Source organism: Schistocerca nitens, chromosome 2, assembly GCF_023898315.1.
Source record: "Schistocerca nitens isolate TAMUIC-IGC-003100 chromosome 2, iqSchNite1.1, whole genome shotgun sequence".
NCBI lineage: Eukaryota > Metazoa > Arthropoda > Insecta > Orthoptera > Acrididae > Schistocerca > Schistocerca nitens.
In genome coordinates, this window is record NC_064615.1 from 835,017,827 (window position 1) to 835,045,371 (window position 27,545).

The window sequence follows — 27,545 nt, forward strand, 5'->3', positions numbered from 1 at the left end:
TAGGAAAACTACAGTTTTATTAATGGCGGCTGTGACAAGATATCCTGTAAACTATATATCATTGCTAAATGCCTTCTCTGATAGCTACTTAGCCCAGATAGTACAGAACCACAGTCATGATGGAAATAAATTGGATCTACTGACAACAAACAGAGCCGAACTCTTTGAGGATGTCTACATTGAAACATGTATAAGTGAAAATGAGGCAGTTATAGCAACACCCTAGTACAAAGGGCATTTAAAACTAATAGAAACATTTATATATTCAGTAGACTAGAGAAAAAAGCAGTAGTGTCATATCTCAATGAGGGACTTGAAACTTTTAGCACAAGACAGAAACATGTAGAGAAACTACGGCTTAAGTTAAAAAGAATAGCTAACCATACAGAGGATGGCTATGAACCCAGTAGAACAGTTCCTGATGGGAGGGAACCTCCATGGTAAACAGTCACTGTAAAGAAACTTTAAAGAGACAGAGACTACTGCATAACAGATAGGGCATAACAGTGTAGGGCTATAAATGAGAGATACTGAATGAAACATGTTGGGCTGTCAAGAGAGCAATGCATGAAGCCCCTAATGAGTACCACAGCAGAATGTTGTCAAGTGATCTTTGACAAAATCCAAAGAAATTCAGGTCACTTGTAAAGGCATCAAAGTTAGTGTCATTTTCAAGACGTTCCTTTACAAGGGAAAAACCCAGGGGATTTGCCCCAATTTAATTATTGTACCACAAAAAAATAAGTGATGTAAGAATTGTGTCTAGAGCTAAAATAGTTACAACTCCAATTTCCAATGAAATCCCTATCAGATTCTGTAATGAATTTTCAGCCCTCTTTTAACTATAATCCATTGTAGATTCCTCAAACAAAAAAACCATGCCCAGTAATTGGAAGAAACCACAGGTCACACACATCTACAAGAAAGGTAGCAGGAGTGATCCCCGAAACTACCATCCAATGTTCTTGACCTCCATTTGTTGTAGAATCTTAGAACATTTACTGAGCTGAAACAGAATGACCTCCCTCATGCAAACCAGCATGGATTCCAAAAACATTGTTCATGTGAAAGTTTTGCTTCAAGGCAGTCAAGTAGATATAGTATTTCTGGATTTATGAAAAGCATTTGACTCAAGACCATATCTATGGGCCGTGCGGTTCTAGGCGCTACAGTCTGGAACCACATGACCGCTACGGTCGCAGGTTCGAATCCTGCATCAGGCATGGATGTGTGTGCTGTCTTTAGGTTAGTTAGGTTTAAGTAGTTCTAAGTTCTAGGGGACTGATGACCACAGATGTTAAGTCCCATAGTGCTCAGAGCCATTTGAACCACATCTATGCTTATTCTCAAAAGTATGGTCGTTTGGGGTATCAAGTGAAATTTTTGATTGGATTGAGGATTTTTTGACAGGGAGGTCACAACAAGTTATCTTACATGATGAATGATCAATGGATGCAGAGGTAACCACTGGTGTGCCTCATGAAGTGTGTTGAGACCCAAGCTGGCCAGGTTGCATATTAATGACCTTGAGGACATTATATTAATAGAAGCCTCAGACTTTTTTCAGATGATGCAATTATCTCTGATGAAGAACTGTTTGAAATGACCTGCATCAATATCCAGACAGATCTTTGTAAGATTTCAAAGTGATGCAAATATTGGCAAATTTCTTTAAATACTGAGAAATGTAAAATTGTGCTCTTCACAAAACGAAAAATGTAGTATCCTATGACAACAATATCAGTGAGTCACAGCAGGAATTGATCAACTCATACAAATACCAGGATGTAATGCTTTGTAGTGATATGAAATGGAATGATCACATAGGCTCAGTTTTGGGTAAAGCAGGTGACAGACAGGTTTATTGATAGAATACTGGGGAAATGCAATCAGTCTACAGAGGAGATAGCTTACAAGTCACTTGTGTTCCATCATGTGAGACCTGTACCAGATAGTGCTAACAGGGTACATTGAATGAATGCAGAGAAGGGCAGCATGGATGATCAAAGGTTTGTTTGATGCATTAGAGAGTATCTCAGAGATGCTGAAGAAACTGCATTTCTGTTTCTTAAAGATAGGTAGAATCTATCTTGAGAAAGCCTACTTACAAAGGTTCAAGAACCAGTGTTAAATAATAACTCTAGGAATATATTACAACCCCCTACATTCACTTCTGTAGGGGTTGTGAGGACAAGATTAGGTTAACTTCAGCACACATGGAAGCATTTAAAGTCTTCTTTCCAGTGCTCCATATGTGAATGGAATGGGAAAAACCCCAAGTAACTGGGATAATGGGATGTATCTTCTGCCATGCACTTCACAATGGTTTGCAGAGTATAGATTTAGTTGTATAAGAAGCAAAGGAATAATATGATGAACTATAAAACAGTCAGGGTGCAGTGTAACACTGGAGAAAGCATCTCTTACTCTACATGTTAGAGTACTCTATACTGGTGCCTTTATTAGACTCAGGTCCACTTCTTTTTCTGATTGTGAGACTGTTGTCAAATGCACACATTTAAACATCCTGAAAAACAGCATCAGAAAGGTTGTTGCATTCTTCAATAGCCAAAGAAAATGCAATAAAATATGTAATAATCCCAATTTACCCTGTATCATGATAGACTGTTTCTTAAATCCTGCACTGTGTGGTTTGAGTGGAACATAATATCTGAAAATTCACGTACCTACAAACCTGAAAACACTAAACAAGCATTCACAAATTCTCTTCCACAGAAATTAAGTTATATTTGGTTAGCCTAAAATTCAGTATGTTATTCAATGTTTCCTACTCTTCATCATCTTGTAAATGTGGATAATCCAGTTGAGATGATGTCTGTTGATAACCCACTTATGATGCCTTCATGCAGCAAACATGCACAACTTCAGACAATATAAGCTAATACAATTAAACAAAAATATGAACACCCCCTACCGTCCACTCACATACACACTCCAAAGAAGAGTCATATTTCCTTTGGTACACTGCATTTATTTAGCCTCGTCTTACAGCTATTTCTGTTGCATAAACTTTGAAACTCTTAGCTCCCCCAGCCTCTGCTGTTTCTTTCATGTCTTCCATAACTATAGAAGTTTCTTCTGTGCTTTCTTCCCTTCTAATGAGTGCTTCCTCAGGAGTCTCTGGCTTGTCTTGTACTTCTTCTATACATCTGTCAGGCTGTATTACTGTTTCTTCTTCCACTTCTGATACATCAAACACTCCACAGCCTGTGATCTCTATGTCTGCCAAAGGCCTTTCATATGCAGTGTTTACTGATTCTAGTACTTTTAGTGTGTTTTCACCTTCTACAACTTGTCTGTAAATAAATAATTAAACAACGTTTGAAAATATGCATGTTATGCTCACCTTTGTACTCAACTGAAGTAATATTAGTTTTAATAGCTATCACAGTATAACACACATTAAAAGTGTGTGAATCAGGAGAAAAATCTATGAGTTATCAATAGTCACATTATTATCCCTTATTCTGTATGGCCAAACAGAATATAATATTGAAAAAAATGACAAACTCAATGTAACATAATAGTTTCTGTAGTAACTGAGTTAGCACAACAAGATTTAGAAAAAACCCTTTCAAAGAGCACAAAGGCTTAGAAATAACAAACTAGCATTATCATTACACTTTCTTCACAAATTTTTTCATCCATTTCAACAAAGCTCTGTATTCTGCTGTGGAAATATCTCTTCTTTGCTAGCTTATTCCACCTCTTATTCTTGTATTACTAGTATGCTATTTTCATTTTCTCCCTGACTGCAATGACTGAAGCTACTGACTGTTGGAAGAGACAGAAAAATTTTTACTATGTTTCAAACAATGGAAAGTACATTGTGAATAGGATAGATTGTTATTCACCACAAAATTGACACACTGAGTTGCAGACACGCATAACAAAGGGCTCTTACACATCGACCTTTTGGCCAAACCCTTCTTCACAGAGAAAAACACACACACATTCACATAAGCAAACACACTTCACTCATATATGGCCACTATCTATGGACAGAGCAGCCAGAGGTAGTGGTCATGTGTGTGTCCGGTGTGCTTGCTTGTGTGAATTTGTGTGTCTGATTTCTTTTCTGAGGAAGGATTTGGTCAAAAGGTCAGTATATAACATCTTTTCGTTGTTCCTGCCTGCAACATGTTTTCTTCTTTATGAAAGGTAGCAATACATCCTATTCATAATATCACTGATTTTCACTACCTTTAAAATTGAAAATTTTATGTCTGAATTTGGAAACGGATATAGAATTTAGCCTTACTCATCATAATGAAAATAAAGAAAGGGAGGGCATAAATTCTTTGTACAGTCATCAATATTTATTTTCAAGAAACATAGAACTTACAAATTTGTGGTGTTTGACAAATGTATCAATAAATCATCAAGTTTGTTTGCATATCTTTGTTGCAGGTGGAAACTGAGTAGAGTGTACTACAATCACTGTATTACACGAGGAGATGAAGCAGTGTGTTCGGTGATACCATGAGAGAAAATCTCCAACTACTATGCAGCAAAATTTTCAAAGACAATATGGAAGAGAAACACCTGACAGAAGGTGTACTGTCGCATGTTACATGAAATTTAAACAGACTGGGAGCATGATGGATGTTCAATGAACAGGGGGACCTTTGGTCAGTGAATAAAATATCAGAGCTGTACAACATGCTTTCTTACTAAGTCCTTCCAAATTCTCATTGCACGTCTCATGAAACTGGGATTCCTAGAACAAAAGTGCTTTTTTCCTCAGTATTGATGATCTTGAAAGACAGCACTTCACAACACATGGTATGCATTTAAATAAATGGGGCAAATCGCTGCTCAGTCAAAAGATCAAAATGTTAGTGAATAGTGTTTCTCCTACATGTAAGAAAAGTGATCCTATTCCACTACCACTGGTAAAGGATGCCTGCAAAGTATCTTCCCTACCATGTACTCCAGTTGCAGCAGTAACACAACATTAGGTATCACTGATTACAAAAGAATGTGCTGGGAGAGAAGAAGCTGTAACTACAGTTACAACTGGTAGAACACCTCATTCAGGAACTAAGATAACAGAAACAGCAAAAGTGGCATCATATTCAGCAGCAAGTGTACCAACAGGTGATCCAGCTGTCCGTTCTGCAGCAACATTTGAACTACCTACAGTGGGAACCCAGCCACTTAGATCATGTCATGAACAAGAAGAAGAGAAGAGACCTCCAAGAGTAGAAGCAGTATCAAGTGTAGCGGGCAAATGGAAAACTGTACCTCCATTACGTCTAAATGATTTTTTAGTAGAAGGCAGCAAGGGGAAGAAGCCCATAAGATAAATAGTGCCAGAGATTTAATAGCCTCTCAGCAAAATTGTGCATCTGTAAAGAAAGACAGATTTGATTTTATAATCTGTTATCTTAACATTGAAGGAGTAAGGGATAAAGAATTTATTGTCAATGACTTTGGATTAGAAAATAAGTTTGATATCTTTTGTTTAAGTGAACACTGGGCTAGTGAGAGTGAACTTACATTTATTAAATTTGATAATTATAATCTAGCCAGTAGATGCTGCAGATAATTGCATTTAAGAGGTGGCAATATATGTTAACAAGTCACTTAGTGGTACAGTCAATAGATTAGATCTAGATTTTCTGTGTGATGAACAAAACTTTGAAGCTGCTGGTATAGTAATAGACAGTTTTAAGTTAGTTGTAATTTCCCTGTACAGGTCACCTAAGGGTATAACCAATGTATTTTTAGAAAAACTGGAACTGCTGTTACATGTACTTACAGATACTAGATGGATACATTATGATATTGTGATAGGTGGAGATGTGAATGCTGAATTTGATGTTACAACACAAAAACGTACTGGAAACAGGTCAACCAAGAGCAGAGGAAGACAGTATTACCATCAAATTGAATGAAAACTTTACGAACAAAAAGTCAGAAGTTGAAAATATTTTTAATAATCATTTTCTAAATGTTGTGGATATAGTAGGATCCAGATGCTAGGCTGTTAATGGAAGAGGCCATACCTATGCAATTTGATACAATTGAAGTCTCACCCACTTCTCCCTCTGAAATTAGGAAAATAATAAACTTGCTTAAAAGCAAAAATTCACATGGAATTTATGGCATTTCCAGCAAAATACTAAAAGCTTGTTCTCAACAGATAAGTAAGATTCTCAGCCACCTGTGTAATAGCTCTCTGGAACAGGGCATTTTCCCTGATAGACTGAAATATGCTATTGTTATACCTTTGCATAAAAAGGGGGATGGATCTGATGTCAACAATTACCGTCCAATCTCCCTTCTAACAGCTTTATCAAAAATTGTTGAGAAAGTAATGTATTCAAGAGTAGCTTCACATATCTGTAAAAATGAAGTCCTAACAAAATGTCAGTTTGGTTTCCAGAAAGGTTTTTCAACAGAAAATGCCATATATGCTTTCACCAGTCAAATTTTGAATGATCTGAATAACCGAACACCACCCATTGGGATTTTTTGTGATCTCTCAAAGGCTTTAGATTGTGTAAATCATGAAATGTTGCTAGACAAGCTCAAGTATTGTGGCATGAGTGGGACAGTGCACAAATGGTTTAATTCGTACCTAACTGGAAGAGTGCAGAAAGTTGAAATAAGTAGTTCTCATAACATTCAAAGATCAGCACATTCCTCAAACTCGGGAACTATCAAGAATGGGGTTCCACAAGGGTCAGTCTTGGGTCCTTTGTTGTTCTTATTATATATTAATGACTTGCCATTCTATATTCATGAAGAGGCAAAGTTAGTTCTCTTTGCTGATGATACAAGTATAGTAATCACACCTGACAAACAAGAATTAACTGATGAAATTGTCAATACTGTCTTTCAGAAAATTACTAAGTGGTTCCTTGTAAACGGACTCTCACTGAATTTTGATAAGACACAGTACATACAGTTCCGTACAGTGAATGGTATGATGCCATTAATAAATATAGACCTTAATCAGAAGCATATAGCTAAGGTAGAATATTCCAAATTTTTAGGTGTGTCCATTGATGAGAGATTAAATTGGAAGAAACACATTGATGATCTGCTGAAACATTTGAGTTCAGCTACTTATGCAATAAGGGTCATTGCAAATTTTGGTGATAAACATCTTAGTAAATTAGCTTACTACACCTATTTTCACTCATTGCTTTCATATGACATCATATTTTGAGGTAATTCATCACTGAGGAATAAAGTATTTATTTCACAAAAGCGTGTAATCAGAATAATAGCTGGAGTCCACCCAAGATCATCCTGCAGACATTTATTTAAGGATCTAAGGATATTCACAGTAGCTTCTCAGTATATATACTCTCTTATGAAATTTGTTATTAACAACCAAACCCAATTCAAAAGTAATAGCAGTGTGCATAACTACAATACTATGAGAAAGGATGATCTTCACTATTCAAGATTAAATCTAACTTTGGCACAGAAAGGGGTGAATTATACTGGCACTAAAGTCTTTGGTCACTTACCAAATAGTATCAAAAGTCTGACAGATAACCAACAAGTATTTAAGAAGAAATTAAAAGAATTTCTGAATGACAACTCCTTCTACTCCATAGAGGAATTAAAGTCTTTGGTCACTTACCAAATAGTATCAAAAGTCTGACAGATAACCAACAAGTATTTAAGAAGAAATTAAAAGAATTTCTGAATGACAACTCCTTCTACTCCATAGAGGAATTTTTAGATATAAATTAAGAAAAAAAAAGAAAGAAAAAAAACAAAAATATTAAAAAAAATAAAGAAAAACAAAAAAAACACACAAAAAAATAAAGTTGTTATATTAACTTAAGTATGTTGTTAAATTAACCTAATTATGTCATGTATTGGAAAATTCGACTCGTTCCACATCATTACAAAATATCGTATTCATGATCCATGGAACTAGTATTAATCTAATCTAATCTAATCTAATCTGAACTCCAAAACCTACTAAGACAGTGCAACTTACATTCAGTCAATAACAAGCCTACAAGAGAACATGCATGTCTTGACAATATTATTGTAAATTTTAAAACAAAAGAAGCATGTTTTGTGACAGTATTTCCATATTCTGATCATGATTCAGTATCTTTAAATTATACAAGTAGGTTCCCTCTTGATAAGAGTAATATAAATAAGCTTGTCCCAGAAGTTGTGGTCACTAGACCAGTCACAGATGAGAAAATTGACAGGTTTCGTACGTCTCTTTCTAACAGAGATTGGTTTGGCCTGTGTTATGATGAGACACATTATACTCTAAGCAATTATCTGTCAGCAAAGGTACTATTTGATAGGTTTCTCAAAGCATTTTTGGGACACTTTAATGACTGCATTCCAATAAAGAACCGAGCGAGGTGGCGCAATGGTTAGACACTGGACTCGCATTCGGGAGGACGACGGTTCAATCCCGCGTCCGGCCATCCTGATTTAGGTTTTCCGTGATTTCCCTAAATCGCTCCAGGCAAATGCCGGGATGGTTCCTTTCAAAGGGCACGGCCGACTTCCTTCCCCATCCTTCCCTAATCCGATGAGACCGATGACCTCGCTGTCTGGTCTCCTTTACTAAACCAACCAACCAACCAACCAATAAAGAAATGCAAAGTAACTGACAGGGTCCTAAAAGCAAAAGTTCCAAATAGACAAAATACATGGTATACAAAACAGCTGTCTACTATGAAAAATCAAGTTATGTTGTTGTACAATATTTATAAAAATCTTAAAACCAACCATGCTAAATTAGCCTATGTTAGATCTAGGAATGAGTACAAAAAAGCAATTGTGGAAGCCAAACAAGCACACAATCTCAGAAGTATGGAGAAATCCACCAATAAGTGCAAAGCAACATGGACGCTAATAAATAGTGTCGCCAAAGATAAAAGACGTGACAAAATTAGTATCTCTCCCCAGGAATTTAATGACTTTTTTATTAAATCAGTTGAGGAAGTAGGAAGTGCTATAATTAAACCTGAAATCAGCTCATCACAGTTATTGTCAAAAAATATTGCTAGGTCATCAACAAACACAAGTACCTTCAATTTTTCTGAGGTCTCACCTGGTTTTGTGTTAAGAATAGTGAAGCAGTTAAAATCATCAGACAGTGTAGACATATATGACCTGTCTTGTAACATGCTGAAGAAAGTAATAGACTGTATAGTGTACCCCCTAACATATTGTATAAACAAGTGTATACTGGAGGGTTTTTTTCCTGATGAGCTTAAACTGTCTAGGGTAGTTCCAGTACATAAAAAAGGAGATAAAAATTCTGTCTCAAGTTACAGGCCAATATCCATAGTCCCAGTTTTTTCAAAAGTTCTAGAATGCATAATTTGCCAAAAATTATCTGTTTACTTTGATATCATAGGATTAATAAGTGGATCACAGTATGACTTTAAGAAAAACCTGTCAACCCTTGATGCCATAGACAATGTTGTTAAATACATCCATCAAGTATTTGAAGATAAATACTTTGCTCAAGTGACTTTTTGTGACCTAACCAAAGCCTTTGACTGTGTAGAACATACACTACTACTAGAAAAAAATGGTCTTTTATGGTGTTAAAGGTAACAGCCTTAAGCTATTAAGATCATATTTACAAAACCGTAAGCAAGCCGTCTGTGTTGGGAAAGAAATGTCCAGTATAGAACAAGTTAAGGTAGGTGTTCCGCAGGGATCCGTGCTGGGCCCTTTCCTTTTCCTAATAATGATAAATGACCTGCCATCATTTATTAAATCCAGAACAGTACTCTATGCTGATGATACAATGTTTCTGAACAGCAGTAATGATCTTAATAGCCTTAAAACATGTGTTACAGAGACAATTGAGCAAGCTTCACTCTGGTTTAAAGCAAATGGGTTCTTGCTTAATGAAAGCAAAACCCAGCAGATAGTATTTAGTTTAAAAGACAAGTTTCCATCAGATGATCCTAGTTGTGTTAAATTTTTGGGGGTATATTTGGATGATAAACTTTCTTGGAATCCACATATTAAGTATATTAGTGGTAAATTGTCTAGGGTAAACTATTTGTTAAGGCAATTAATGCACCGTGTACCTAAAAATTATGTTACAGTATATTACTATTCATTTTTCCAAAGCATCATATCCTATGGTATTATTTTATGGGGAAACTCCACTTGTGTGCACGATATACTATTGCTGCAAAAGAAAGCTATTAGGATAATTACAGGCTCACCATACAAGGCTCATTGTAAACCTTTGTTTACTCAACAAAAAATCATGTCAGTAATAGACCTATATATTTATTATGTTTTAATCTACACAAAAAAGAACTTACCTAAAGTAAAATGCAGGGCAAATATACATTGTTACAGCACTAGGACAAATAGTTCTATCTATACACCCTACCACAGACTGTCAAAATCAGTTAACAGTTATGAACTTATGGGACACAAATTATTTAACAAACTTCCACAAGCTATACAAAATTTACCAGAGCAACAATACAAACAAACACTTTATCACCGATTTCATGACCTGTGATATTAAACTGTAACGTTCTTAACAATTCTGTTCTTTTATAGCATGTACTGTACTGTATTGTATTATGTGTATGATTTTGTCTATTGCTGTAATGGCTTAAAGACAATAAAATTATTATTATTATTATTATTATTATATTATTATTATTATTACAGTTAAAAGAATTCTGCACCACAGTTAGCACCCACTTAAATATAAGGCACAGGTAAGACATGTGTTACAACTAGATAATGGAACATGCCAAGTGGCTTCTGCAACCGAGACAATGGCACAAATTGACACTAGCAACGAGTACCTTCAAGGAATTTGTTTTCCAGATGAGGCTATTTTCCACATATCAGATAAAATTAACTAGCACAATATGAGGACATGAGATCTGGAAAGACCAGACATTGGCTTAGCTCACATTAGCGATTCCCCTAAAATGAATCTGTGGTGTGGTTTAATGAACAACAGCATCAATGGCCCTTTCTTTTTTGGTGAAAAGCAGTAACATCTAACATATACCTGGATATGCTAGATCAATTTGTGGAACTGTAACTGAGAGACTTGCAGCCTCAACAAGATGGTGCACCACCACATTGGGGATTGCATATTAGAAATTTTCATAATGAAACATATCCTGACAGGTGAACTGGGAATGAGGGTCCCATGGACTGGTCTGCAAGATTACCAAAGATAACACCTTTAGATTTCTTTTAGTGGGGCCATGTAAAGGACTAGGTTTATGCTATACAAGTACCTGATTTGGATACTTAAGAAGAAGGGTAACAGATGCTGTTGCTGGTGTTAAACAAATAATGTTGTCAAATGTAAGGCATTAATCAAATATCAAGTAGACATTCCTCATTCAACAAACAGTGTACATGTTGAAGTTTATTGATATCATAACAAAAACTTGGTGATTTATTCTTTCATTTGTCACAAACCACAAATTTGTAAGTTCTATAGTTTTGTAAAATAAATCTTGATAACTGTACTAAGATGTTGAGCCCAACATGTACATTTTCTGATGCATGCTTGTGTATTTCTCTCAGTTACTAAATTTATTCTGTCTCTTAAACTTTAAAATTCAGAGGTTGTGTTTTAAATTCTGATAACTTCATTTTATACTGCACTAACAGAAAATATTTGGCCTTGTATTTTCAAATGTTTCTTGTATACAACTTAATATGGACTTGAAAGCATATTAGTTGTCACTTCACTGTAAAGAAGGTATTTATGTGAAACTTTAATTATTAATTTTGGTAAGAGGCACAAATAGATTTTTTATGATACTACAACCCTATTTACTTAGATCTTACTTCACTTTTTGCAAAGCCTTGTAAGTACATCTGTTTCCGACCTATGAAAATGTACGTATATCCTGTGATTAAAAATGTAAAACTTCACTGCAGGCAAACTTTATTTCTTTTAGAACTTTTGCAAAATATACAATGCTTTTTATTTCTCTTAAATACCAAACTTGTAACTTCAGAAATTTCATTTTACACATAACTGTCAGAATATCGTAAACTGTTCTCCAATATTTGCATTAATATTCATTGAAACAATAATTTTCATTCTTGCATAGTTATGAAAACTAAAAATATCATGAGTAAAATTTGTAGTAATGTCACAGTTTCATTGGTCTGATACTGATATAAAATTAACTTGATATTGTCCACAAAGCCTCCAATTTTTACTACAGGATGTTGCAAAATAAAGTTTATATTTGATGTGTGAAAATAAAATAGAGATTGAAATATATTACAAAATTTTATTTATTGTTGAAATAATAAAGTTTAGGAATGTACTTCTTAAAAATAATGTCATTTAAATGCAATAATGCAGCATGCTTATGACACTCATCTGAATAATGGCTCAACATATAGACAATGGGATGGCTGCTGTTTCACTATGGATATTTTCTTCCAGTTGCTCCAGAGAAGTTGAATTTTTGACATGCACTTTAGATTTGACATATCCCCATAAGAAAAAACCCATGAGGTTCAGAGCTGGATTGCATGGGGGCCAATTTATGTCACCCTCCTGTAGATCAATTTGACAGGGAAAACTTCATGAACTCGTGGTATAGACACACTGGATGCATGTGCTGTTGCTCTGTCTTGCTGAAACCATGTTCGTTGCTTATAATCAGGAAAATTTTGCAATTCAGTCACCAAAATGACATTTTAATATCATCACACAATGTTCTGAATTTGCTGTTCAAGCACAACCACCCTTGTCCTTGAAAGAGTATGGACCAATTATTCCTCAAGCTGGCATCGCAGCTGATACAGTAACTTCTGATGAATGAAGGGGTTTCTCATGCTTCTATTTAGGATTTTTTCCACTTCAGTAGCTGCCATTTTTCTTACTTGATGTGACCATTCAGATGAAAATGGGCCTCATCAGAAAACAAGATGTTGTTATGTGAAAGGCTCTCAGTCACATCATTGAGCTGAATCCTATGTTTGGCATCCTGAGGCTTTAATTCTCACACCAATTGGATTTTGTAAGGGTTCAGTTTAACCCAGATAGTACTGAATTATTTGTTTTTCAAAACTGATTTATATCTTATCTACATTCATTCAAAAGGTTGTAAGGAAGAAAGTAAAAACAATTTTGAGTCTTTATTTGTAATTAGTATTTCCAAATATGAGTGTCCTTCCAGAAGGACATCAGGACAATAAGAGAACATGTTTTTAAAGTATATTACATTGCACAATTAACTTGTTTTGGTTTTTATACTTTCAAATAAACCTAAATAAATTTGAATTATGGGCTAAAACAGCTAATAAATACAAAAAAAAACAAAGATAATAACCTACACACCCATTTTATGCACTCATATGATAAGACAAAAAGCAACAAACATGAAGTGGTTCGTCACAGTTTACGCACATACTAGTAGTTTTTTTGTGGCAACTTCGACATTTCAGCTGCTTCTTCTTTTTTGTTATCTCGTCTGTTGGTAATTCAGCAACATAATGTTCTCTTCCATCAAATCTGGAATCTAGTTTTGCCCTCTTACTAGGATGTCCTGTGCTGGTAGTGACTCTTTTGTTACTTTCAAGAATTGCAGTGACAATTCGACAACGAAATGTCAGATGATCTATGGGTTCTTCATTGTGCTTGTAAAGATCCCAGGCATTTTGCTCTGCAATGTCTATAAAATGTGCAGTGATCAGGAAATACCCCTTTTTCCCTCTTATAGAGCATCTATATAGGCATACATTTTGGTCAACTCAATCTATGCCTCCCATATGAGTGTAATAAGTTAGGTTGAGGCACACTTATCCTTTTCTTTTGTTCCCTGGAAAATCTTGCTACAGAGTGTAGTGGTTGCACTCTGTCAAAGTTAGTGGCTACAGTAACAACATTGTTGTCAATCCAACGTACAATGGAAATCCCGGATGCTGAGTCAGAACAAACTTCATATGATCCTCTATTTTCTTTTATCATTTTATCTACAGATGTTAGAGTACAATTCTTAACTCTGTTTCCTCTTATTGTTCCTGTTGGTTCCACACTCCTCTCTCTTAGGTCATGTAGTAGTTCAATGCTGATAAAGAGGTTATCAGAGTATTTTTGATATGGAACATGTGGAAGTAACTGGTCAACATAAGTCATTACCACACCATACCCCATACCTTTCATTTCATAATCCTTACTACACGTGCCAGCTCCTTGATAGGGTTCGAGCCAAATAATATATCCACCACTTGTGCCTCCACACCAAAATTTGAATCCACATTGGATTGGTTTCCCTTTTATGAATTGTTTGCACCCGTGACTTCCAAAGTATGGGACCATCCATTCAGCGACAGAATGAAGCCGCACATGAGGTGCAAATTGTTTGAATCTATCATTCAGCATACACAGTAATGGGCGGATTTTTCCAAAATGGTCTGATTTATCTAAATTGTCATTGTTGCATGCATGCAAATTGGAAAAGATAAAGTCAAATCGATTTCTGGTCATGGCATTTGTTACGAGGTTGTTGTGACTCTCTTTATTTGATTGCCAGTACATCTTTCTGCGTGACACTGTTACATATCCACTTAGCAGAAGTATTGCAATAAACACCAACATCTCATCTTCTGAACAATCACCTAGTCTATTTCTCTTGGCTGCGTACTGATTTGTGTAAGTAATCATCATTTGAAGCACTTCATTATCAAAAAAACTGTTGGAAATATTCAAGTGGTGTTCGCCCTTCTTTCATTGAAACTGTGAACATTAGAGGCCATGCAGGTGTTCGATTAACTATTTCACCACTTTTCCGGTTATATTTCTTGAGGTTTCGAACTTTATTCTTTGATAGCCTTGCTGGTTTGTTTGGAAATGGCCAAATCATAAAGCGCAGTAGCACTGAGCTGCTGACTTACTGGTAATTTATCTACACTTGGATTTTCTTCAGCACCCGAATCTTCATCTGTTACATCATCAGTTGAATTTAGAGGAAGGTGTAATGTTACATTCACACCAGTATTAGGTATTTCCTCATCTTTTGATTCTAACATGACCAGAAGTTCCATCAGTGTACATCATTTTTTGTGAATACAAAATGACAACATATTACCCTGACATCCTTCTGGAAGGACGGTTGAAAACATTATTGAATTACAACTGATGAAAACTTTCAATCGTAATATGAACCCATAAATAATAAGGGTTAATTCTTTAAGGTATTATATGACAAGTTTCAGAATTATTGACGCAATATGAAAGAAAATATACATACCCATCGATGACAAGGTCAGTCAGTTCGTCCATGGAAAATCGGCCCTATTTTCAAGACACAGTTTCTCACTCACTATGAACGACAGCATCAAACTGACTGTCACAGCATGCAACTGACTCTGCCTACTTCATATAACAATGCATCACAGTCCGTTGCAACAATGCGTTATTCGTAAAAATAAATAATTTCAACAGTGAGTGACGTCGTCCTTCCAGAAGGACGTCAGGGTTATCTGGGTTAAGGTCACCTTGCAAAATACATTGATCTATGCATAATTAAAGAACTTGCATGCTTACGATTGGAGAGGTTAGGATCATCACAAGCACACTGTTTTACACTCTCCACAGATTTGCCCATTCTAGATGACCTTGATTGCCCGGATGTTGGTTTGTCAAGTGTTGAACCAGTCTCCACAAATGTTCTGATCCATTTCCAGATAAGGGGAATACTTGGAGCATCATTTACATTACACAGTCCACTACCAAAATTTCCTCTGTGCTACAGTTGCCAAATCACTGTTTTTGTAAAATTCCTGCAGACTGACTGTACAGTCTGCTTCCAAAAAGTGCTCCATCTTGGCTGAATTTCTACAAGCCCAGCAAGCGATACCCACCCACTCTCCTCCAATTTGTTACACATACGCAGAGAACTCTTCAAATATAAACTTTCTTTTGACAACCCTGTATGTTTATAACAGAACTTAGCCATTTCATTTGTTACAGAATAGAAATTCAAGTCTTTGAAGATGTTACACAAATCTTGCGAAACCATGTGGTGTATAAGGCCCCTATATTTTTTTACTATGTTTATTATAACTCTGTTTTATATTGTCCAAAAACATAAAGCTCAGTATAAATGATGTTTACCCAAACAGGGCTTAAGTTGGTATGATGTTCACTAATCCATAGCAAATATGCTATGTAGCAAGTAGTGCTATCCCAGCCAAGTGAATCCATCACTTGTTTACTAGGTCATCGTCTTCTTCTACTTTCTTGTCAGTAGGTTATAAGAAAATGTCGTGAATATCTACCACTATTTCTCAGTCAAGCTTTAATTGAAAATATAAAATGCTCTTGTGTTCAAATACATTTTTTAAATCTACACTCATATGGTTTTTTTTTTCCTGAACAACCCAATTGCAACAGAAAATTGCTGCATGTTAAAAACATTCAGTCTATGTACTACTGTGGCAAATATTCTTTGTCAAATGATGGGTTGTTTCAATCAATTGTTCAGTTTTAATTTCCAATCAAACTAGTGTACATGCATATATTTTGAAAAATTTCTTGTGTATGGCTTTATTATGAAAAGGAAAGTTTCTTCTCACCATATAGCAGAGGTACAACAAAAAGACTCACAAGTAAGGCTATCGGCCATTGGCCTTTATCAACAATAGACAAAACACACACACACACAAACGCAACTTGCATGCACAACTGCAGTCTCAAGCAACTGAAACCACACACACTGCGAGCAGCAGCACCAGTGCATGATGAGAGTGGCGACTGGTTTGGGGTAATGATGAAGCTGGGGCGGGAAGGAGGAGGGATAGTATGGTGGGCGATGGTGGACAACGAAGTCCTGCTGGTTCAATGGTGGGCCGGGGAGAGGTGGGGAGGAGAGGGGGAAGTATTGAAAAATGAGAGGAATAAAAAGACTGGGTGTGATGGTGGAATGATGGCTGTGTAGTGCTGGAATGGAAATAGGGGAGAGGCTGGATGGGTGAGGACAGTGAGTAATGAAGGTTGAGGCCAGGAGGGTTATGGGAACATAGGACGTATTGCAGGGAAGTTCCCACCTGTGCAATTCAGAAATGCTGGTGTTGGTGGGAAGGATCCATATGACACAGGCTGTGAAGCTGTCATTGAAATGAAACATATCATGTCTGGTAACGTGTTCAGCAACAGGGTGCTCCACTTATTTCTTGGCCACAGTTTTTTGGTGGCCATTCATGCAGACAGACAGCTGTCATGCCTACATGGAACGCAGCACAGTGGTTGCAACTTAGCTTGTAGATTACATCACTGGCTTCACAGGTAGCCCTCCCTTTGATGGGATAGGTGATGTTAGTGACAGGACTGGAGTAGGTGGTGGTGCAGGACTTGCATCTAGGTAAGGGATTGGGAGCAGGATTGTGTAAGGATGGATGGGTTTATTGTGTAGGTGTGTTTATTGGGTAGGTTTTCTGAACAGCGCAGGTGGGAACTGTCCCTGCAATACTTCCTACATTCCTGTAACCCTTCTGGCCTCAACCTTCGTTAGTCACTGTCCCCATCCATACAGCCCCTTCCCTGTTCCCATTACAGCACTGCAAAGCCGTCATTCCACCGTCATACCCAGTCTTTTTATTTCTCTTCCTTTCTGCTACTTCACCCCACCCCTCCCCACCTCTCCCCGCCCACCATCTAACCAGCAGCATTTCACTGTCTGCCACCCCAACCATACTATCCCTCCCCCTCCCCACCCCAGCCTCCTCAACTCAATACTCCCACCCAGTCGCCAAACCCATCATGCACTGGTGTTACTGCTCACAGTGTGGTTTCAGTTGCCTGAGACTGCATTCATGTGTGCAAGTTGTGTTTGCGTGTGTGTGTGTGTGTGTGTGTGTGTGTGTGTGTGTGTTGGCTATTGTTGATGAAGACCAATGGCTGAAAGATTTAATTGTGAGAGTCTTTTTGTTGTGCCTATCTGCAACTCAGTATCTCTGCTATATGGTGAGTAGCAAATTTCCTTTTCATAATATTGTTACATTCCATTCTGGATTTTCCATTGTTTGAGTTGTGTATGACTTTCTTTGATATGTGCAACTGGTACACAAAATGCATGTGAATTTAATGAGAAACTTCTTTTCATGATTCTGAAAGATGATGCAAACATACTTTCATCCTAAGAGCAGGAATACTGTTGGGATAGTCAGAAGTCTTAATGTTTTGTACTGCCATTTCTGAAGGTTTGTTGAGAACTATATCTATGCTGTTATAGTAAATAATGGTCGCTATTACAAGGATATACAAGAAAATATTTATTACAGTTTTTTTATAATTGGACATGCTTTCTAAGTTGGAGTACTAATTTCATGTAATGGTTATTGTGATTATTTCAGAAATTAGATGTCAAAAGTACTAACTGGGAAGTAACCAAGAATGGGGTGTTTGGAAAAGTAAAGCCTGTGAAAAAGCTTTTACCTATATTTTATGAAAACTTACAATTCTGATCTGTGTTACCATATCGTATGACAAAAAAGTGCTCCTCTGTGGCAATTTTACTATTGTCTCTGAAGAATGCAAAAGTTGGCTGTGTTAGTACTGATTTTGCCCAATGTGCTCAATTGTGAGATTTTATTAATATTTTAGAAAGGTATAAAAGTTAGCTGAATTGTTATCCCTAACTTTCAACATACATTCTCTGTAAAAAAACAGACAACAATAATAATAATAATTTAAAAATCCTTGATGGCCTCATATGATGAGAAAGAAACATCACTGTTAGGTTAAAAATATTATTGAAAGGTTTTGTGTAGTAGATAGACTATTTCGTCAAATTTTGATCTACATTGTTCTGATGATTTACAAGGAACTGACAACTTTTACTTTTCAGATTTAGTTCCCCGTGTTTCAGTAAGAAGAAATATTATTAGTTTGACCTTGCAGTTGTACTTTCAAATATGTATTTTGTTTCATTTAACTGTAATTCCAATTGTCATATAGCCCACAGACTATCATAATAACCTCCTGCCAGTTCACATTTTTGATCTGGAAATAGCACTTTTTCGGACACATGTAAAGATTCTGTGAACCGGATCATGAATAAAAACAGAAAAACCAAGCCAATTAAAATGTGACTTACAGAAAAGACTGTCATTTCATCAATGAGAAATGTGAAGAAAGCATTTAGTATAAAAATATGTCTGCTTGTGAGATGTCTGCTTGTGTCTGTAGATGTGTGAATGGATATGTGTGTGTGTGTGCGAGTGTATACCCATCCTTTTTTCCCCCTAAGGTAAGTCTTTTCGCTCCCGGGATTGGAATGACTCCTTACCCTCTCCCTTAAAACCCACATCCTTTCGTCTTTCCCTCTCCTTCCCTCTTTCGTGATGAGGCAACAGTTTGTTGCGAAAGCTTGAATTTTGTGTGTATGTTTGTGTTCATTCGTGTGTCTGTCGACCTGCCAGCACTTTCATTTGGTAAGTCACATCATCTTTGTTTTTAGATATATTTTTCCTACGTGGAATGTTTCCCTCTCTCTCTCTCTCTCTCTCTCTCTCTCTCTCTCTCTCTCTCTCTCTCTATATATATATATATATATATATATATATATATATATATATATATATATAAAAGAGGGAAACATTCCACATGGAAAAAATATATCTAAAAAGAAAGAAAGTGATGAGACTTACCAAACAAAAGCGCTGGCAGGTCGATAGACACACAAACAAACACAAACATACACACAAAATTCTAGCTTTCGCAACAAACGGTTGCTTCGTCAGGAAAGAGGGAAGGAGAGGGAAAGATGAAAGGAAGTGGGTTTTAAGGGAGAGGGTAAGGAGTCATTCCAATCCCGGGAGCGGAAAGACTTACCTTAGGGGGAAAAATGGACGGGTATACACTCGCACACACACACATATCCATCCGCATATATAAGGTTATAATAGAGGGAAACATTCCACGTAGGAAAAATATATCTAAAAACAAAGATGATGTGACTTACCAAATGAAAGTGCTGGCAGGTCGACAGACACACAAACAAACACAAACATACACACAAAATTCAGGCTTTCGCAACAAACTGTTGCCTCATCAGGAAAGAGGGAAGGAGTATACCTATTTACTAATGCTGCCACTACTTTCACTATTTCATGTTTTATTTACAAGAAAATTCATTTTTTCAAGTGTGGAATATACATTCTAGTCTGTTATTTAAAATAAGCCATATTCACAAAAACTACTGTAACAGTTTTAGAGTACCCACAGAGACTACTTTTGTATGAATAGCCTATGGTATTAGTGAGTTATTAATTTTTAAAGATAATTTTATATCCAAAACAAGACATTACATGACTTGAAAACTAAATCTCAAAGTGAGGGTGCAGTGCTTCGAGAATTTTGGGGTAAATTCTAGAAACACTTGGCTCTCCACCATCTCGAACACCCAATATTTTAATGATGAAGGTGAGAGAGCCTTTTTACTGTGCCACACATATCTGTATGTGCAGCACCTTGGAAATTTATCAAAAAGTCAAAGAGTGTTTGGATAATGTTCCGTGGTTTGTGGTGTCATGAGGATTGTTGCAGAAACAGACAAAGTGTGTATTGTATAGAGACCTTTATTTCATGTCTTGGCTCTGCATAAGGCAGAACATATGTAACTGTATGAGTGTTTAGTAGATTCTGACATTTATCATGGAACCAGTTGGCTTGCTGGTGTTTATACAGAATAATTGTTACTTTGGGTCGAGACTTGAAAATATATTGTTGTTGAACTGACAAGATCCTATGAGTACATAATTTATTTCAAAAACATAGAGCTGGTTAATAATATTCCCTTTAACCTGATACAGTCTTTGGAGATGAATTAAATGGTGAGAGCAACATAGCTGATAACCCAAATTAGAGGATCGGCTGCAAGCACAATGTGTAAGTCAATTGGCAGAGACGTGTGAGTCATGCAACCCACACCACACTCTCTTGTCATCCAAGAAAGTGTTAGAACATGGCGATCCAAGTGACAGGACCCAAAGAAAGTGGGAATTTTATAACAGAAATCAAAATAAGAAGATATTGAGTTGACATAGCAACTGAGAGTAACAAGACAAAGAAACTGTTATGCAGAAGTAGCTTCTGCCAAATATAAAAAAAAGGGTGAAAAAGTTAATAAGCACCGAACAAAGGAAGACACAGAGAATAGTTTGACTAAGAAGATTTGTTGTGTGGAAGTAAGCAGTCCTCACACATATGTCGACTCAGCCGATGCAGACACAGTAACCAGTCACTGATGTCGACGCAGTAACCAGCTGACACCGACACAGTAACCAGCCGACACCGACGCAGTAACCAGCCCCCGACGTCAACGCAGTGACCCGCCATTGTTGCTGACTGCAACGGCTGTCATTCACTGCTACTGACGTCGCATCTGACGCCAATGCCTTAACCAATATTAGATGCTGCTGGCACCTGTGTTACTCGCTGGTGCTGATTCTACACCTGCTCACTGACGCAACCTGAAACTTTACACTGGGTGAGCGAAAAACAATAATTTTTTGGTAAAGTTGAGGGGACTATTGCATGATAAACTGTTATTATAGTTATTGTATTCAGTGGTGAATTGTCTTTAGATGATCACTAGGTCCAGGATCCATAAAATTATGGATCAAGAACAGCAACAAACTTCAGAGCCAGCCATGGTAATGACTGTAGTAAAGGAAATGCCAGACTGGACTGAGGTAGCAAATTTAATTAAAGCACTAACCCTTAAATTAGATAATCAGAGACAAGAACAGAAGGCTAATACAGCCACTTTAAGTGAAAAGTTAGAAGCACAGGGTGAAGCTCTAAATTCTAAGTTTGATGTATTAAATGGTAAAGTGGAAAATTTACGATTAGATTTAAAGAATGAATTAAGTAATTCTTTAACTGTCCAATTGAATCAAATGTTTATGGATTTTAGCCAAAAGCAGGATGATCAGTTTCAGAAGTTGACCCAGAAATTGGAATTTGATATTGCAGACAAGTGTAACAATATAGAGTCCGAATTTAATGAAAAATTAGGATGAGTTCAGAATTTGTGCAATGTTACATGCAATGCAGTGAAACAGAGACTACATACCTTAAACAATAGCGCAGAAAGACAGAATAAGCTGATCCATATTGTCCAATCACAAACTGCAGGTGTCAACACTCAAGTTGATGATGTGGAGAGGAATTTTAAAGTAAAACTAGCAACCTCAGACACCATAAATATAAGCAGTCTGGAGGAACAGATAGAGGAAATAATCAATCGAAAGAGGGTAAACCCAGACAACATTCTGTCACGTTTAGCTTCAGAACTCAATGATACTAAGAGAGGCATGGATGATTTGTGGAAAGAGTTTAAACTTATCCAGGATAAGGTAGAGAAAAGGGTGGTTTCACCAAATGTAGTGTTGACTAGCGAGGTGGTGACAGATTTACAATGGGGAGCAAATTCTGGATTTTCCAGACAATTTCCCAAATTTAAAACCAGATGGAGACATACACCCAACTCATTTCTTGAAACAATTTAATCAAGCCTTGGAATTGGGAAGACGCAAAAAAGATAGAATTCACTGTAGGTAACCTTCTAGGGGAGACCTCTGAGTGGGGCACAGTGAATATAGAGAATTTCTCATCTTGGCCGGACTTTCAAAAAAGGTTTAAGGAGAAGTATTGGTCAACAAGTGCCCAAGAAAAGTTATTATCTGATTTGTGGGACCCAAAGTATTATAAGAATACATGGGGTACGATGAGAAAATATTTTGACTGGCATTTAACAAGGGCAAAATATTTAGATAAACCCATGGAGGAAGAGGGTTTGGTAAGAATTTTGATAAGGTAATTACCCACTTACACTAGGAAAGACATATTATGTAGTGGGTGGAAGACGGTAGAAGAACTGTTATCCTTTGTAGACGCACTTGATGCCATCAGTAAGGACAGAAATGAGAATGTGCATCAAAATGAGAATCATAACTACAAAAGGAATAATAATAATAATAGCAATAGTAATTTTAAAAGACGTGAAACTAATTTGGCTAGAGTACACAGGTATATTCAGAATAGTGGTAATGAAAATTATCAAAAAAGACATCCACCTTCAAATATAGGCCCAGTAACTACACAGGAATTTGTACTTAGTAATAATAGAGCTCAAAATGGAAATTTAATACCTCAATTTGGTAACCAGCCAGTAATTGCCAATAATGAGGAAAACGTTGTGTGATCTGGATCAAGGGCTGGGGGCCAGGTCATGGAAATACATTAGAAGGCCTACCTCATAATAAATATTCTTGCTTTACACATAAAGTACCAACAAAAGAATGGTTGCTACAGGAAGAACATACCAATAATAACATCAATCCATGACCAATTATAACTGGAAGAATAGAAGATCTCGAAGTTAACATCTTTATAGATTTGGGTAGTGAAGTGTAACTTATTTCTCGTTTTTTTTTTTTTTTTTTTTTTTTTTTTTTAACACATTTAGAACTAAGCATGACTTACCTATTTACCTATACTACCAGTAACAGGAGTATATATAGTCTGTGTAACTGGAACTAAAAGTAAGGTTGTCAAATATGAAACCCAAGTAACTTGTAACATCGGCAGTACTACGTTCCGTCAAACACTTCTCGTAGTAGAAAATATTAACAGGGACGTGTTATTTGGCCTAGATTGGCTGTCAGGATTTAAGGTCATATTGAATTTTGAAGAGAGTTGTCTTTATTTTGGATTAAATGAGGATAAATATTGTGTTAGGTTTATAACAGACAGTTATATTGATAAACAAACAAGTGAACACCAGCGTTTATGATTAACAGTGACAGCGCAATTGTCACCAGAGATGGAAAACGTAAGTCACACATCATGTCAAGCTAACATACAAAATAAAGTAAATGAATCCCCAATATTAACCAATGACCAAAAATCATATTTAACCAGAATTCTATTAGAATATGAAATGGTATTTTCTGATAGTCCAGGTAGTATTAGTGACTATGTATGTAAATTTAAGATCAAAGACGATACTCCATTTTTTTGTAAACCTTACCCAATACCGGTAAGCTTAAAGGAAGAGGTTAAGGAGGAGATATATTAAATGATAGAGAATAAAATAATAGAACAAAGTACAAGTGTTATAAATAATCCTTTGGTAGTAGTGAAAAAGGCTACGGGAGGTGTGTGGCTAGTACTGGACACGCGCACCCTAAATAAACATACAGAAAGTGAAAGAGATAGACCTATCAACATTGATGAGTTATTGTCCAAATTTGAGAAAGCACAGTATTTTAGCTCAATGGACCTAGCTACTGGATATTCCCAAATCTGGCTACATCCAGATTCAAGGAAATGTACAGCATTTCTATTTGATGGGAAATCCTATCATTTTAATGTGTTACCATTTGGACTAAATATCTCAGTATCAGGATTTATACATGTGCTGAAGAAGCGATAAGGAGAGAGTTATTAAAGAATTTAATCACATATGTAGATGATATATTGATAATATCACCCACCTGGTACGAGCATTGCCTGACATTGAGGAAAACCCTAAAAAGATTTAAAGAAGAAAGCATTACAATAAAATTGTCTAAATCACACTTTTCAAGGCAAGAGCTAAAGTTCTTGGGACATATCATAGGTGTTCAAGGAACTAAACCCAATCCAGAATGTATAAAGACCATTAAGGACTGTCCACCACCTAGAAACAGAAGACAATTGAAGGGATTTCTTGGACTGGCAGGGTATTACAGATGCTATATACAAAGTCAAGAGTTGAAAGACCCTTGACTTCTGTGTTTATTACAAAAAGGAATACCATGGAATTGAGACCAAGAGGCATATAATGGATTTGAAAGTGTATTGCACCATCCAGTGATAGGTGAACAATTTAAGGTTTTTAGAGATGCATCAGACTATGGTACAGCAGCAGAACTTTTCCAAGGTAAATGGGGTTTAGAAACTATAGACCACAGGTCCTTAGCTTTTGTTAGCCAGAGTCTCAACAAACATGAATTGAATTATACAGCAACAGAAAAAGAATTATTGGCCATAGTATGGGGTATACAAAAATTCCAAACACTGATATGGGGGTTCGAAATACATTTTTATATGGATCACCAAGCTCTGTCATTTCTAATGAATAGTCGATTACTACACAGCAGATTGATGTGGTGGATGTTGTTTCTTCAGGAATATGACATTAAAATCCAGTATATAAAAGGTTCGGAGAATATTGTACCCAATGCTTTGTCTCAGCTACCAGTAGGCATGAAACAACTAAAGCTTACAGAATGACCTGGCATAATGTTTGCAATTAATTTTTTAACATTAGAATATCCACTTAACAAGGTGCAAGAAATGGCTCAGAAAATAACAGATAACATCCAACATGATCCCTATTTTACAGATATATTTGCTATGTGTGTTAGAAAGTCATTAACGCCTAATCAAGATGGAAGGTGGAAGATTATAGAACATAATTTGTTGTGGAGAGACAGTAAGACAATGCAACATTGGCATTTATGTATACTGAATTTAGTAGAAGACGAGTTAGTGTGTTACATTCATAAGGGGTATGGGCATTTCGGTATAAATTCTTTGGACCAGTTCCAATAGGAAAGGGAGGAGTGGCTTACATTTTTGTTCTCATAGAACGTTGGTCGAAATATGTTAAGTTGTACCCTATTAAGAAAGCAAACACACTAACAGTAATACACTGTCTGCAACAATACATTCTCGAGATAGGAAAACTGAAGCGGTTCCTTTCTGACAATGGACCACAGTTCACTAGTAACGAGTTTAAAGAATTTCTAGCTTGGGAAAATATTCATCAAATATTAATCTCCATCTATAATCCATCATCTAACCCATGTGAAAGGGTTATGAAAGAAATCGGGAAGTTATGCTGCTCATACTGCTATAAAGAACACACATCATGGGCAACGAAAATTAGAGACTTTGAGATTATTTTAAATGAATTGCCACATTTATCAACTGGACTAAAACCTTTGGAAGTAATAGGTAAACCTGTTGTAGGTGAACCTCTTATTAAATGCTTTACTTGGCCAGAACAACCTACTACTGATTACCAACTGAATCAAACAATAGTTGCTAAGAACTTAGTTAAGAGGGCACAACAATGAGTAAATAAACATAATGAGAAGGCTATCAAGCCTCAGTATAAGGTCAATGACCTAGTTCTAGTAAAACAGCATCTTCAGAGCTCTGCCCTGAAGAAAGAAACACATAATTTTTTTCAAAAGTATGTGGGGCCTTACTGAGTACAATCGGTAATCCACCCAAAAACCTTATTTTTAGTGGATCCTGCAACAGGATAAGAAAAAGGGAAATATAATGTTAAGGATATAAAGTGGTATATTAACCATTAGTGTTAACAGGGGGAGTGACGACCGTTGGACCCCAAGTTGTTTTCGGTGCTACTTCCACATTAGTTTTCCTACACCAAATTCCCTTCAATTCTTCAACTATTCTATATTCTATTCTTGAATTCTTAAACTATCCTATAATATAAGTAATTAGAAAACCAGATATGATTACTAGATTGAGACCTGTTTAAGAGAATCACAAACAGTGATCTCTAAACATGGAATAAAACTAATAGAAAATAGTACTAGTATAAAGGTAATATCATGGTACTATTCAAGTAAAGTAATATCTAGACATCATAAACTGAATGGAGTACTTTATGTGCTGAAAAATAGTATAAACTGAATGACTAAACAATTATGTTATTTTAATGTATAATTTCTATTTTTATAGAACAATTTTATACCTTTTGTGAGATGTAAAGTAAATGGGTTTGTATCACTTTTGGAAAGGGTGGGTAATGTAGGCACAAACATGACTAGCACTACACACACACCACACCTTTCAAATGACCCTTGCAGACAAGTGCAACTGATTCTTCACCATTTGCCATTCCATAGGAGTTGCTAAGATCTTTCTTTGGGGATTTCAAAGGTGAAGGTGAGAATATCCATTCTGCAGGAGACGTTTAACATCATACCTCCTGCAGCTTCTCACTCAAGTACTGGCAAAGTAGGGATCCTGGGGAAGAGGGATGGGAAGGGTTTTCCTGTCTTTGGGGCTATCTTCTTTCAATTCTTCAGTCTTAGAAACCATTTCTACCTTTTCCTTTCTTAATTCTCTATTGAGTACCGGTCTATCTATCCCTCTTTCCATATGCATATACTTCTATCACTGAAGTCCTTCTCATTCTCCGTGGTTTCCTACAACCTTCACCTTATTTCAAATAAGTAGCCAAAGAATCAGACTGCATGAACACACATCGACATACACACAAAATTACCCTTAGACACAAACATGAAAATTACTGGTTAGAAACCTAATGTGATGTCAGAACCACCAAGGGATGTAGGGGAATAAAGACCTATGTACATATGGGTATATGCACATATTGATATATGACAGTTCTGCATTGCCCTTCCCTTTGTTTTCTTTTTTGCTTCTTATATATTTATACATAGGTATAAGAACAGAGACAGTTCCATATCACACAAGGAAGTGTGAGGAATGA

At 36.3% G+C, this 27,545-nt stretch overlaps 1 protein-coding gene across 1 annotated transcript in view; it reads right to left on the reverse strand.

The window, feature by feature from the left end:
* Window positions 1–2,995: 2,995 nt before the first annotated feature.
* LOC126235375 (peptidyl-prolyl cis-trans isomerase F, mitochondrial-like) overlaps window positions 2,996–27,545 on the reverse strand; it is a 93,272-nt gene continuing 68,722 nt past the window's right edge. The window contains exon 6 of the mRNA XM_049944098.1: window positions 2,996–3,317. Within this exon, the coding sequence (XP_049800055.1) occupies window positions 2,996–3,317 (322 nt within the window). The remainder of the gene's footprint in view (window positions 3,318–27,545) is intronic.